General features: G+C 30.7%; 1 protein-coding gene across 1 annotated transcript; it reads left to right on the forward strand.

Annotated features, from left to right (window-relative positions):
- Nucleotides 1–9,918: 9,918 nt before the first annotated feature.
- On the forward strand, nucleotides 9,919–15,362 carry LOC114739742 (uncharacterized; the record flags this gene model as incomplete). The annotated part of the gene is made up of 7 exons (XM_028927821.1): nucleotides 9,919–10,627; nucleotides 11,439–11,833; nucleotides 12,362–12,475; nucleotides 12,684–12,716; nucleotides 13,927–14,063; nucleotides 15,125–15,194; nucleotides 15,282–15,362. Coding segments are annotated over exons 1-7 (1,539 nt in total), but the record flags the coding sequence as incomplete, so codon positions are not given.
- Between the last annotated feature and the right edge of the window lie 103 nt (nucleotides 15,363–15,465).

Genomic DNA, 15,465 nt, shown 5'->3' on the forward strand with positions numbered 1-15,465 from the left:
AAAGTCTCAAACTAGCACTTACTTAACTGGAATGAGAACCTATGGCTTCTCCTTTTCAAGAAATCCCACGAATATTAGGCCAGATGGCATATGCAAATCACTGAATTTTTCTTGGCTGCATAAGAATATGATCGTTTTAACCAGTTTTATTGCTCACCTCAGCTCAGCTCAGATCTTGCGGCGCCGCATTCTTTTTCCTCATCGCATCCCTCTTACTTAAAGAACGGACTCTGCTATCGATTTCGAAATGTTGCGTGAAATTTCAGATCCTAACAACTCCTTCCTGAGCTCCGAAGATAACTCGATCAGCAGTGAACTCAACTGCGGAAAGATTGTTCTTAAATCCATGTTGCATCCACTGAGGAGTTATACCGTGCTCTGGTCCAAATGCATTGCCATTGAAACTCGATTCTTTTTCCCAGAGCATTCTTGCAGGGTCAGTGCAGCTCTGTTAAGTTAACAAGCAACTCCATCGCTGGTTGAAGAAACAACCGAGTGGAACTCAAAAGCAAGGGAATGCACAAGATCAGTGTGAGGAATCCATGTAAACAACGGTGAGAAAGGTAACTCGCACAGAGACGCCTCATATCATTTCGTAGTATTTAGCGTCCAAATCCAGTCGGTGCTAGGGGCACTGTCGCACCGACGTTTAACCGGTCCCATAATATTTCTCTAGGACCCACCTTATTCCGTAGCATGAAGACTCATTTTCAATTGTAATTTAGAGTACAAAATAAATCTTTTACTACTTTTAATTCTACCTTCAGTTTTAATTATAAAAGTTAGTTAATTAATTTAAAAAATTTTAAAAAATAAGTTAAGTAGTTATTTGTAATAAATAGGTGGTCTTTTCTAAAATATTCTTGTTAATCAAGTGTATTAGTTAGAATTATCATTATTAGAAGGATTACCTTGGAAAAAAATATAAATATAAGAGATAAAGTGGATTGAGATCTTATATTTAAGACAAAAATAAAATTCAAATAAGGTTTTATATTAAGGATTGGAAGTAGTATAAAAGTTTGTTTAACATTTATTTTGGTTCTAAATATAAAGCCTCATTTTACTTTGTCTCATATTTATTCATTTTTTTTTAAGATAGTTCTTACAATAATGTTAGTTCTAATTAATACATTTGATTAGTAAGGATATTTTAAGAAAAATAACATATATTTATTACAAATGACTAGTTTAACTAACTTTTTTAGTATACTCAAATTACTTAATTAACTCTTATATTAAGAACAGAAGGTAATATTTTATATCGTAAGAATTCTTTTTCAATTGTAAAATTTCAAATAAGATCATTTGCTTTTTCAAGAATGGTCAATATTGCTATTAAAGCATATTAAATAAGACTGATTTAAAAATTTTAAAATTTAAGAGGTTCTTTTTTGTGGATTTTTTCTATTTTAAATCCTCAAGATTTAAAAAGGGTTTATATTTTTTTAAAAAAACACTTGAAATAATTATATTTACATTTATATCCATTAAAATTTAAATATTAAAAATAAAATAAAATTCTTACAAGTAATCTAGATTTAATTGGCATTATAAAACTTTTTAATTAATCAACTAAAATAGTAAAATGATTTTTATTGAGGACAATTTTTATATTTTATAAAAAATAATTATAAAATTTTTTAAAATATTTTGTAATTTATTTAGCACCCTAAAATTTTTTTTGAAATGTAATGTAGTTAACATCCAAAAATTTAACATTTTAAAATATTTTGTCATTCATTTGGTACCACATAATCTTTTGTGATATAAGTTTGCTCATAAAGTATTAAAGTGTCGGGTGGATACTAAATAAATTATAAAATATTTTAAAATATTAGACGTTCTTAAAAATATTTTAAAATGCTTAAATAAATCACAGAGTATTTTACAATACAGGATATACTTAAAACAATATCTCAAAATTACACAGTATACAGCTCTGCTTAGTGGAGCTCGTGCCTAGGGTGGCTAATGCACACATGCGTGACCGCCCTTATATTCTTCTCCATTCTTTCAATAGACGCAAAGCATTTTATTACACAATTTAAATTTGACAATTAATTAGAAGGATTTGTCATTAAAATTTAAAAGTTGATAGTTTATAAAAAAAAAAATCATTGGAATCTTTTACACTTTTGAAAAGAAAAGTTAAGAAAACATTGCTTATGGGAGTTTTATACGTAACTTACGATTAACTTAATTATATCATTAATCAATTCCAAACGCCATTGCACTGCTGGCAAAACTATAATAAAATAAGAAAAGTGAGGACGTCGTCATCCGCATCACCGCATCATCCTCCATGAACATGAACGAGTAACTTATCCTCAGATTCACATTCTATTTTGCCCAAAGTGAATGAAAGGCGGATTTTTCTAAACAAAATATTTGAACGAGTTTTCTTAAAAGGAAAAACCATATTGGAAGTACCTATACTTTCTCTCAATTTTTAATTTGGTACCTATGTGTTTTTTTCCCTTTAATTAAACATTTAATTTTATCTTTTTAGTAACATTGGCTCTTATAACTTTGTTCTATTGATATTTTTAGTCTCTACATAAGGATTAATGATGTTAATAGAGGAAAAATAAAGATTTAGTTAAGAACAAAAAACACATAGGTACCAAATTGAAAATTGAAAAAAAGTATAGGTACCTCTAATATAGTTTTCCCTTCTTAAAATGCGGATGAAATAGCTGTTGCTATCTGCTCCAATAACGAATCATTAACTAAATAAGATAAATAGACCCTTCTTTCTCTTCATATCAGGTCGATGAATCTTCTCAATTAAGAGGTCCCTTACACGAATAATATACATTCAAGTTAACGAGTCTAATTCTAATTGTTTTGTTCTGAAGCAAAGGCATCTACAGGACGGTTTGTCCTATTCTAATATTCACGACCAAAAAGTACTGAAATCTCTTTCCTTTTGTTGTGATCATCATAGAAGATAAAATGAATAAATAGAAGATAAAATGAATAAATATTGGAGACAAAGTAAATTGAGTCTTATATTCAGAATTAAATTAAATTTTTAATTAGCTCTTATATTAAGAATAGGAGGTAGTAGTTATTAGAACAATATTACTAATCAAAGATGTGATTGAACCCATTGCATTTATTAAATACAGAAGAGTGCACTTTTCATCCTTTAATTTAAAATAAGATTTCATTTTAATCTTTTAATTTTATAAAGTTCCTTTATAATAATCCTTTGACACTAATGCCCTTCATTTCATTAACAAAAATACTTGCATTAAAATTTTAAAGGGTTAATTACCATACAGATCTACTCATAAAGCATTTCTCCATAAAATTTAAATTTCCAAAATGACGCAAAATGGTTGACTGCTGAAAATCCTGCAATGGCGAATGGGACTACAGGGAGCAAAAAAGCTATGCAACACATATGAGAACTGCTTACTAAACAGTTTAACGCTGGTTTACTTAACAACCGTGACATTTATAAATATATCATCATTTTGTCAGAGACAAAAGCTCGCTTCTACTTTTTGATTTTCTTAGATTCTGGCAATAAGAGAAAATCTCCTTCAGTGGAAGCAAACCCAAGATAATTATGAAGCCGTTATCACTTTAGGATCCTGTGTTTATCACCCTTTTTTGCTTTAATACACCTTTATTGTTTCTTTATTATGGTGGTTAAACGTTGTGTGTATGTGTCCGCTACGCAATGAACTCTTTATTATTATTATTATTATAATAATTATTAGAGTAAAACACACCGATTACCCCTCTACTTTATCTCAATTACAAAGACCTCCTTTTTATTTTAAAAATGTATATAAACCTCTCTTACAGTTAAAGTATATGTTACACAAACCTCCCTCCTATATTTAAGATTTTATTTCTATCCAGCCAAACTGTTAGTTGACCATTAAATTTGACTTTAAATTATTTTTTGACCAAAATGCCCCTTTTTAAATTAATAAGTATTTAGACATTTATATTTTACAAAAAATGTTTTTATAAAATCAAAAATAATTATCTTTAAAATTTCTAATATGTTATAAAATTTATTAATTTAGATCTAAATCATAAAATTTTATAATTTTAGTACTTTATCACGTTCATTAGAAATTATTTACTTTGATTTATTTTATATTGTAAAAACATATTTCAAATACATAGTTTTTGTTTATCATAAAATTTAAATGATACAAGTTTAAAAGATTTTATAAATTATTTAAATTTATAATTCAAAACTTTTAAACACATCTTTGTTATAAAAATTGATAAACATATTTAATTAAGTTTTTATATATTTATTAAAAAATTAGTTAAATCTTCAATCAAATCTTTTATGTTTACCATAACCAAATGAAACTGATGTAATTGTAAAAATATAATTTAGAATTTTATTAGAATGAGGAGTACAATAGTAAATAAATTAGACTAAACTGTATATTTTTAAAATAGGAGAAGTCTATGTAATTGATACAAACTAGAAGGGTAGTTAGAGTATTTTACTCTAATTATTATTATTTTGTGTGTGTTTGGACCATGAACTCTTTAATTAGAAACATGTCATCCAAACCTAGTAATTATATGTTGATCATCACCATCCATGAAGATCCATATAAATACCATCAACTTCTAGTTCTCAACACAGTATGGTATTTTGTTTCATGTTAATTGACAAGAATAATTTTTTTTTTTTGTATTGTTGCTTGTAATTTTTTTGGCTTCACTATATAACATCCCTTCCTTTTTTAATTCTTGTAATGTTTTTAGCTCTATTAAATATCGAACAAAAATATATCAGACCAAAAAGTATTCTTGTCTCTTTTCATATTATATCAATTATGAGAATTCTAAAGATCAGATTTCATTGTATTGTTGTTTATGTACATTCTCATTGTTATTCCCTTAACTGTCTTTATATCCTACAAATTTGGACACAGTGACAATGTAAGTTATCTAATGAAACTATTTCGGTAGTTCCTTTAAATATACAATGGTCTCTCTGTCCTTTTTTGTGTGTTTTGAAAATGATATATTTCTTTTTTTAATTTATACTTATGATAAATTTGTAATTACTATTCAAAATCAAATATCTCACTCAACCATGATTAACTTAATATAGTATACCAATTAACTCAAGTTAGAATATAATGATTAATGAGTGTGATGGACTCTCATCCGTCAAGCTCGTGCTTGTGGATTCAATTACCAACTGTACACTGGGTTTAGTTGGAATGGTTATGCTTTGTCCTCGGTATCCAAGCTAGATTAACTTTTTTTTTTTGGTTACAATTTAGTGTACTTCCACCAATCTTTATCATAAACACCCAATAACAACTTTATATAAATTAATTAAATTATTTAAAACTAGTTAATTTTGGTAAATATTAAGATGACCTCCAATAAAGACCATTAATCAGAGAGGAGTTTGGTTAATTAGTAATTAGGAATATTAGGCGAGCAAAATTAATTCTTTAAACCAAACAACTAGATCAGAACCTACCCCATAATTAGGCCTCACATTTAGGACAAGAAAAGTAGAATGGCTTGCCCTATGATTGAAATATTTATTTAATAATGTAATATGCTGCTGGCCCTGAATTGAAATCAAACACTACTTTACATAGTTCCTTACGTATCATGTGTTTTATTCTCTCAATCTTGTCGCCACTTTGGACGATTCTTCAGTTTTATTTCTTCTCATAAATCCCACCCTTACCCATATCATCTCCTTCATTCCTCTTACAGATCCTCCTAATTTCTTAATTAATAACCACTTCATCATCAACATTCTGCCTCTGCAATGCCTTCAAACACATCACTTCGCCATGTCACTTCTGAAACAAACCTCTCCCCCAAATCTCACCTGACCTCACCCGCATCACCACGTGACACCACTGTACCTTCTTCCTCAAAGCTTCCTTCGTCTTCAAACACTGTCACAAACATTAAACTCAGAAGAAAAGGCCCTGATCTTCGAGCGTATGATCATCACCATCAGATAATAACCCAACATGAGCAGCCTTCGCTGTCTTCGGTCAGTCCGTATTACAAGGGTCTCCTTTACCAACCTCTCCCTAAGCAGAACCATCTGAACAGTGGCCATAATAATAATAATAGCAATTCTAGGGTTCCGATTTCTGAAGCCAGTCCATACTACAAAGGGCTTACAGATTTTTCACTGGCTATTCATGGAGGACAACATCTAGAATCGCAAGAAGATTATGGTTTCGGAATTCCTGAGGTTGAAGGAGCATACGAGTGTAGTCCATATTTTAGAGGCCTACTCAATGATAGCTCTCTAGCAAAAGCAATTCGTAAACTTGACGAAGGCGGTGGTGGTGGTGGACAAGGAGGATCCCGTGGGCAAGGTGGTGTTATGCCAATAAGCTTCTCGTCCTTAGGATTGAACATGAATCTATGCTTAGGTGGTAATAAGGATGAGATTTTAAACAACACTACAGCCCAGACCCAGGCGGACTTAGGAAGACAGCGTACTTTATCGCCGTTATCGCCTCCGGCACCGATACCGTTACCGTCGCCATCATTACCACTCCCACCACCGCCACTGTCTATGTTTCCTTCCAAAGGTGATTTTGATTCAGAGTTTTATATGAGAAAAAAATGTTTTAGATCAGGATAAATAATATATTGAGGAAAATAGCTTGGAATATATATATATATATATATATATGTATTACAATAAATTTTGGCAGAATATTCATTAAAAAAATGAGATATTCAGTTTAATTTTTCAAAATAACAATGGTTGACTCAAAAAACACCATTTTAAATCAATCGTATTAGGGATAGAAGATTTAAAATATACTTTATAAAATTAAAGACCAAACTGAAATATTGTATAAAGTTAAATAGCTAAAAGCTCATTTTTACACATAGTTAAAGGATTATATATAAAGGTGATTTTGATTCAGAGTTTTATATGAGAAAAAATGTTTTAGATCAGGATAAATAATATATTGAGGAAAATAGCTTGGAATATATATATATATATATATATGTATTACAATAAATTTTGGCAGAATATTCATTAAAAAAATGAGATATTCAGTTTAATTTTTCAAAATAACAATGGTTGACTCAAAAAACACCATTTTAAATCAATCGTATTAGGGATAGAAGATTTAAAATATACTTTATAAAATTAAAGACCAAACTGAAATATTGTATAAAGTTAAATAGCTAAAAGCTCATTTTTACACATAGTTAAAGGATTATATATAAAGTTGAATAATCAACGCCAAGATAAAATATAGAATCATATTTTAAAATAAACTGTGTTCTTTCGTTTTCTGTTGCAATATGTGAATTTCATGTCTCCATGTGTGTGTGTGTGGACACAGTAATTAATGAGCTAACAATAACCAAAAGATAAGACAGCTTTAAGCATATGGAGCTGAAAGTAGAAGATGGGAAGCGTTTTGGGGGAGAGAATCAGAAGAAACTGAAGATCAGGTAAGAGCTGTGGAAATTGAGAATAATAAGGAGGAGGCCATTAATGAATCTGGTTTGTCAAATGAAGAGTTGAAGGCTTCATCTTCAAACACTGAAGGCTAAACTCTGGAAAAAAGACGCTGATCTTTAAGCATATGATCAAGAGATAAAGTTGTCGTTGGTCATCAGTCCCTATCATAAGGGTCTCCTTCACCCACCTCTCGCTATCAATGACGAATATGGTTCGAAGAATCATCACCAGAACAATCTGAACATTGGCCGTAATAATAGTAATTTTAGGGTTCCGATTTCTGAACATAATTAGTTCATACTACAATGGGCTTGAAAGTTTTTTCACCAGATATTCATGGAGGAATAACTCTAGGATAGTATGACTATATATGATTGGAGAATTAATGTTAGGTTGAAGGAGGGTACGAGTGTGTCCATGTTTCAGAGGCCTCCTCATTGATATAGCTCTCTTGTAATGGCATCTGGTGGCTTAGTTATAATAAAGATTAGTTCTTTAGAAAGTGTCTTATAATAAAAATCATAATGATACATGAGATACTCAAAATGGCCACTTGAACACTAGGTTTTGACTCTAAATTCGTGTGAATAAAGCAAACTAGTGTTGTAGGTTTTATTTTCTTTACTTGCTTGTTGTTTGTAACCTTTTGTTTTTTTTTTTACAGTATAATTGCTCTATTTATAAAAATATACACGTCTCTAACTTTGATCGGGCAAATAAATATTTTGTTATTTTGATTTATTAGTATTTTTGGTAATTTATTACTCCATACGGAGAGACAATAGAGAGGTTTGCTTTCATTATAAATATAACAATTTAATCCACTTTTCCCCTCAAAATTCCCTTATTGATTTATAATTTGATCGATAAGTAGTTCAAAATCGAATTTATGTCACTTTTTTGCCACTTTAGTTAGGCAAATAATACCAACTAAATTAATTAACTATTATTTTGAAGTGGGGAAAACCATTTTTCTTCAAATGACAATGATAATATAATATTTAGCATCGGTTTTGAGTAGTTTTTTTTTTTGTAGATCCTTCAATATAACTTTACAGCGTACGATGCTTCAATATAACGTTGCAAATACCATCAACTTTATGTTCTCAACAGTATGGTACGTAGTTTGTTTCATGTTAATTAACAAAAATAATTTTTTCATTGTTGCTTATATTTTTTGACTTCAAAATTTAAGATTATTTTATTTTTATTCTTATTAGATATCTTTAGTTCTAGTAAATATCAAACGAAAAAACATATGATACCAAAGATATTGTCTCTTTTCATATATTATATCAATTATAAATCAAGATATTTCATTCTATTGTTGTGTGTGTATTCTCATTGATACTCCCTTAATAGTCTTTAATTACACCCTACAAAATATGTAACCTTGGACAGTGACATAATCTAAATTATCCAATGAAATTCCCATTAAAATATATAGTCATCTATTTGTCCTTTCATTATGTTTAAAGGTGAAGTATTTCTGTTTTATATATTATGATAAATTTGTAATTATTGTCCAAAATTAAATATCTTAACTCGGGTTGAAATGAGTGGCAAGGGCTTTAATATCCCTCAAGTAAGTGATTGTGGATTCGATTATCAATTCGTTGTGCAAGGAGTAAGTTTAGTTAGAAGGGGTATGTTCTTTGCAGAATTTTTTTTTTTGAGAAAATTGCTATGAAATTTTATGGAAGCTATAGTAATTTTTCCTATTTTTTTTCCCTCCTTATTGGAGTGGAGGATACTTCTGTTTCCATAAGAAAAAAAATAGAAAATATTTTTTTTTGTTACAACTATTTATATTCAGTATTATATCGACTATTCTAGATTATTCAAGAATGATAAAGAGAATTGAGTTTTTTTTTTGCCATACGTGATACGACCTGTTGAAACATTAGGCCCTACCAGAAACCCACACACACTACGCATAGAAACGAGCTATTTCCATTAATCTCATAACCTGATATTTACATCAAAAGTGGGCTTAATAGAATAAGCTAACACTGGACCCCTTTTATAGAGCCCAGCAGAAATAAAAAACAATACAAGAAAGTCAAGAAGAACCATCTAAAGCAATTTGGGCTTAAACTAATTAACCCAAAAATACAAAAATGACCCTCCTATTTCTCACACGACCAAACAAAAATCAATAATAATATATAGAAATTAATAGTTCTGAAAATGATTGAATTGTTTATTTAATCAGGTAATATGCTGCTGGCCTGAAGTCAGACACTGTTTTACATAGTTCTTAACGTAACATGTCTTTTATTCTCTAAATCCTATCGCCTTGTTTGGATTCTTCAATTTTATTACTTGTCATAAATCCCACTCTAACGCATCTCCTTCTTTCCTCACAGATCCTCCTAATTTCTTGACCACTTCGTCGTCATCAACATTCTCCCTCTGCAAAATGTCTTCAAACGCATCGTTTGGCCATGTCTGAAACCGACCTCTCTCCCATATCTCACGTGATCTCACGTGTCACCACACCTTCTTCCCCGAAGGTTCCATCTTCAAACAATGTCACGAAGGTTAAACTCAGAAGAAAAACCAATGATCTTGATGGAGCATATGATCACGAGATATCATCTTCGGCCAGTCCTTATTACAAGGGTCTCCTTTATCAACCTATCGTTATCGACGACGAATATATTTCGCCGAATCATGATCATCATCAGAACCATGATCTGAACAGTGGCCATAGTAATTCTGGGGTTCCGGCGACTTCTGGATCTAGTCCATACTACAGAGGGCTTACAGATTTTTCACTGGTTATTCATGGAGGACGGCACCTACAATCGCATGATGATTATGGCTATGGAATTCATGACGTTGAAGCAGCGTACGAGTGTAATCCTTATTTCAGAGGCCTCCTCACTGATAGCTCTCTGGCTATGGCGATTCGTAAACCTGACGGAGGAGGAGGAGGAGCATCGTGTGGGCATGGTGGTGTTATGCTACCTTTTGGGTTCAGCATGAATTTATGCTTAGGTGGTAAGGATGATATTTTGAACGACATCACAGCTCAGATGGAGTCGGAAAGGCAGCGTACTTTATCGTCGTTATCGCCACCGGCGCCCATACCGTTAACGCAGCCTTCGTTACCACTATCAGCACCGCCCCCGTCTGTGATTCCATCCAAAGGTAATTTCTTTTCTTACCAGCATCCAAAGGTAATTTTGAATAGGGAAATCAAAGTTTTACATGAGAAAAATTGTTTTACATGAACAAAAATATTGAGAAAAATAAGGGTGAAAATATGTTTTGGATAAAGAAAGAGATTGAGAAAAAGAAGGGGAAATTATATGTTGTACACGCGCGGTTTTAAATGAACGAAAACCAATAAAATAATAATTTTTACCGTTAAAATTTTTTTTTAAAGTGAGAATTTTTATTGACCAGCTGCCAACTTTCCACAGCATACAATAACCCTCTTATAACTTTTTTTCTCTCTGTTCTTTTTTTGGTCGTACGAACTTTGATAGTACATGAAAGTATTGGAAATTTAAACAGTCAACCTTTAACAATTTTACACCACATTTATATTGCCATAAGAAGATGTGTCAGTTAACATGGGATACTACTATATTAATATTTTAAAATCATGTACTGTATTCATTTCTTACATTAAAGTACTAATTAAGTCCAAAACCCATCGTTTAAATATGTGCCTTCCAAAAAACATCAAAGTTTTCTTTCAACTTTGCTCCCCATAATTTAGTATATAAACATAAAACTAAACGAATATATATATATATATATATATATAAAGATGTATTATCAACACCAAGATAGATTGCAGAATCATATTTTAAAACAAACTTTATCACTTAAAAGGTCTAATTAGCTTTTCATTTGCTGTTTCAATATGAGAATTCCACGTCTCCTAACACACACACACGCACGCACACACTCTATCTATACTAATTAACTAACTAATAATGATAACCAAAAGGGACGACTTCTTTAAGTACGGAGCTGAAAGTAGAAGATGGGAAGCCTATGGGCGGAGGAGAATCAGAAGAAACTGCCCATGAGGAAAAAGCTGTGGATATTAAGAATAATAAGGAGGAGGCCATGAATGAATCTGGTTTACCAAATGAGGAGGTAATAAGGAAGAAGAAGTCCTTGAGAGAGAGTGTTTCCAATATTTCTGAACAAACAGCGTCTGCATCATCATCATCATCAGAATCTGAATCTTCAAGTAATAAAGATGTTCCCCAGGAGATTAAAGTAGAAGAAGAAGAAGAAGGAAGCTTGAAAGAATATGTGTGGGCTAACAAGTATCAACCCAAGGCATTGCAACAATTTATCTGCCACAAACAGATTGTTTCTCAGCTATTAACGATGGTGAGATATAATATCACCTTTACTTCTTTCTTTTTTTTTTTGAATTTCACAATCCATTTGTTTATCCAACTAGTCTAAGTCCTTGCATAAGCTTATCAGAAAGTTACAAATTCTTCTTCATAGATTTGCACTAAAATGGAATCCCGAATTTCACTCTACTCATCACACCCACACACATCGAGTTTTAATTGCAGGTTAAGTAATTTTTAACTGTCGTTTTTATTTTATTTTAATTCAATGTTTTGATTTTCATCCAAAATCCATAAATGGTCTTTCTACTAAATTTTGTGGATCAATTTTATAATGATACTTTAATTTGGATGTAAAATGTTCCCCTTCCCTTGTTTTTTCCCCAATTTGCATGATTCCTATTATATCATAAAGTTTCTAAAACAAACATTTATGTAAAACAAGTCCCAACCGTGGTATATTAAGTTTCTATTAAGGTAAAAGCTAATTTAAGCAGACAAATAATTTAATCAACCTAAGATCAACATGTGAATGATATTGGTTTTGATGAACATGCAGGTAAAAGAGGGATCTTCTTGTGACCATTTTATTTTTGAAGGACCACCTGGTGTAGGAAAAAGAACCATGATACGAGCTCTACTTCGAGAGGTCTTTGGCAACGACGTTGTTAAGGTAGGTATATAACTATAAACTTTAAAAAGAAAATGAGATATAATTAGGCTCCTAATAAATTTTATTATATATACTTATATATGATATTAAACAAAATATTGTCAATCATAATGTGTGCTTATCACAGTTAGTTGTTGTTGTTTTTTTATATTCGTCAACTATGAAATTTTGATGTTGCTACTTCATTGAAATTTGCGTCTGTTTACAGGTGACTGAGGAATATAGAACAGTTTTATTAAAGGTAATGCTTTAATGCTTAACTATTAAAGAACTCTCATAAGTAGCTTACTTTATATGTACGAGTGATCATTTCAAAGTTTTGACTCTTAAGGTACTCTCAAATTAATATATCAAGTAATTTAAAGAGATCAATTCGTAATATCAACAAATAAAGCAAGGAGACGATGAGACTTGTAGCGAGGTTTTGTTGATAAAAATTTTAAAATGAATTAGATGAACTTTTTTCCTGTTTATTGTACGTATACCAAGTATGACAAATGTACCATATTGTTGATATTCTGTATATACACACTCTTTCCTTCCGATCCTAAATGTAAGAATTAGATAACTAATTTGTAAATATTAAGAAAATTTAGTGAAGTCATTTGTAAAAAAATGTATGTTAGTTTTTCTAGAAGACTATTCTAATCAACATGAAGAGTTTAGAAGGAAAAATTGGAATAAATTTGGGAGACGGTTGATTGTGGAGGTCTCAAATTATGCGTTAATTAAAGCACATGCCTCTACTTGCTCTTACGTTTAGGATCAGAGGGAATCGTATGATTTGATTTGCTGTATATTTGTATGTATGTATGAATGTGTGTGTATACGTATTAAAAGAATGATTAAGTGAATTGACAGGGAGAGGTGATAGGAAGCATCCAAGTGCCAATAATAAAATCAGGACATCATATGGAAGTCAATATCTCGCAAACAAAAGGCTATGAAGAGCATGTGGTTGCTTATTTATTACGAGAAACTTACGACAAGACCATCAACACTTCAATGCCTTGCGTGCCAGAAAACTGCCAAGGTAATTAATTTATCTGTTTTAAATTTCAGCTAAGACATATTGAGAATTCCTCTTGCAATTAATATTAATATCCAAGTGTTCATATGGTTGTTTTCTTATGTTTTGGAAGCCCTAATAATATACGAGGCAGAGACACTATCAACAGAATCGTTGTTGTACATAAAGTGGATGATTGGAAGATATAATAAAGGTTGCAATAAAGTCTTCTTTTGCTGCTCTGATGGATCCAAGCTCCAAACTCTCAAACCTCTCTGCAAAACCTTTCGTCTTTCTCCTCCTTCCACTCAAGAGGTCAGAGACTTTCTCTTTATTATTATTATTATTAGTCTTTGCTCTAAACCAGATTTGGTTGATTGGCTTCGAGATATTAAGCGTTAATTTGACGAAGTTAAGAATATTTTGTACTTGAAGTAAACAGATTGTTGAGGTTTTGAAATACATAGGGAAAGAAGAAAGGAAAGAATTGCCCCTTGAATTCCTTACCAAGGTTGTTGAGAAGTCAAAGAACAATCTTCGTCAGGCCATTCGTTCTTTGGAGGCCACTTGCCAGAACAAGTGAGATTTATTTATTTATTCAATATAAATGCCCATAAAATTCTTCATTAAATTAATTCGCCAATCCTTCTTATATATATATATATATGGTCTTTGGTCCTTAATATAAAACCCAATTGATTAATTTAGAGAGATTAAGAAAGTTACTAAATCACTTAATTATAATATATGTTACATGATGTCTCTAAAATACTTACGTATATTAGATGATATATCCACTTATAAGTGTAACAAATTAGTTTAGAGGAAAATAGATACTATAAGGTAATTTATTAATTTTGTTAACCTTTTGAAATAAGTCAATTGGGTCTCATATTAAGAACTAGAAGTAGTATAATATATGTGATTGAAGCATTTAGTAGCTAGACATAATTTAGTGATGAGGTATTTAATTTGGTGGTAATTTATGGTAATTTGTCTACTATGTCTTCTCATCGAATAATAACTATTTCGTTTGCAGGGATTCAATCAAAGATGACGAGCTAATTTTAACAGGATGGGAAGATGACATCTCAAATATTGCTAAGAGTATACTTAAAGAGCAAAGTCCAAACAGTAAGTGATGCATTTGTGTGTGTGTGTATAACTGAGCATATTTCTTCATGTCTTACTTGTTGTCTGGTATAAGTTCTATTATTTATAATTTACTCATTCAATTCTTAATAGAAGACCTAATTGATAAGTTAATTTTGGTCTCGAATGTAAGACTTATTTATCGTATTTATTAATTTTTTCTAGATTATTTTTATGAATATTCCCTCAACCATAATCAAGTAGAAAAGAGAGGGAGAATATTAAGGAAGATGATTATGAAATTATAGAAAAAAAGATGTCATATTTTTTATAATTAACTAACTTGCCTAGCTTTCTTAATCTAATCAAATTAGTTAAATATGTGTTACATTAAGGATAGGATGGGTAGTAACTATTTTTATATTTACTATTTGTTCATATATATGTTTCAATTATGGTTTGAATCATGCGCGCACACGAAAGATATCTAATTATTTTATAATAAAAAAGAAACTAATAACATTATTGATGTAATTTACTTTCAATAGGCTATACATGATTCATGTGAAGCTCGAAAGTCTCATGATTCACAAGGTTTCACCTGACTTTGTTTACAAGGCAAGTGCACATTCAATTTATGTTTATGTATATGGTTTTTAATGATTTTCTCTTCAAATATTGAGGATGATATATTTGTTGATACAGTACTTGGTATCAGAGCTAAAATCTCTGGTGGATGAATCACTAAGACCAGGGCTTGAAAAACTCAAGAAGGAGTACAAACATGTACAAAAACTCTCTATTTAATTTCGAGAATAAGTGATTATATGAATTCGTTTTCGTAATAAATTTATACCAGGATAAATATATTACGCAAAACTACTTTTTT

This window comes from Neltuma alba, unplaced genomic scaffold (genome assembly GCF_004799145.2).
Source record: "Neltuma alba isolate B1F8T4 unplaced genomic scaffold, ASM479914v2 tig00002902_pilon, whole genome shotgun sequence".
NCBI classification, from domain to species: domain Eukaryota; kingdom Viridiplantae; phylum Streptophyta; class Magnoliopsida; order Fabales; family Fabaceae; genus Neltuma; species Neltuma alba.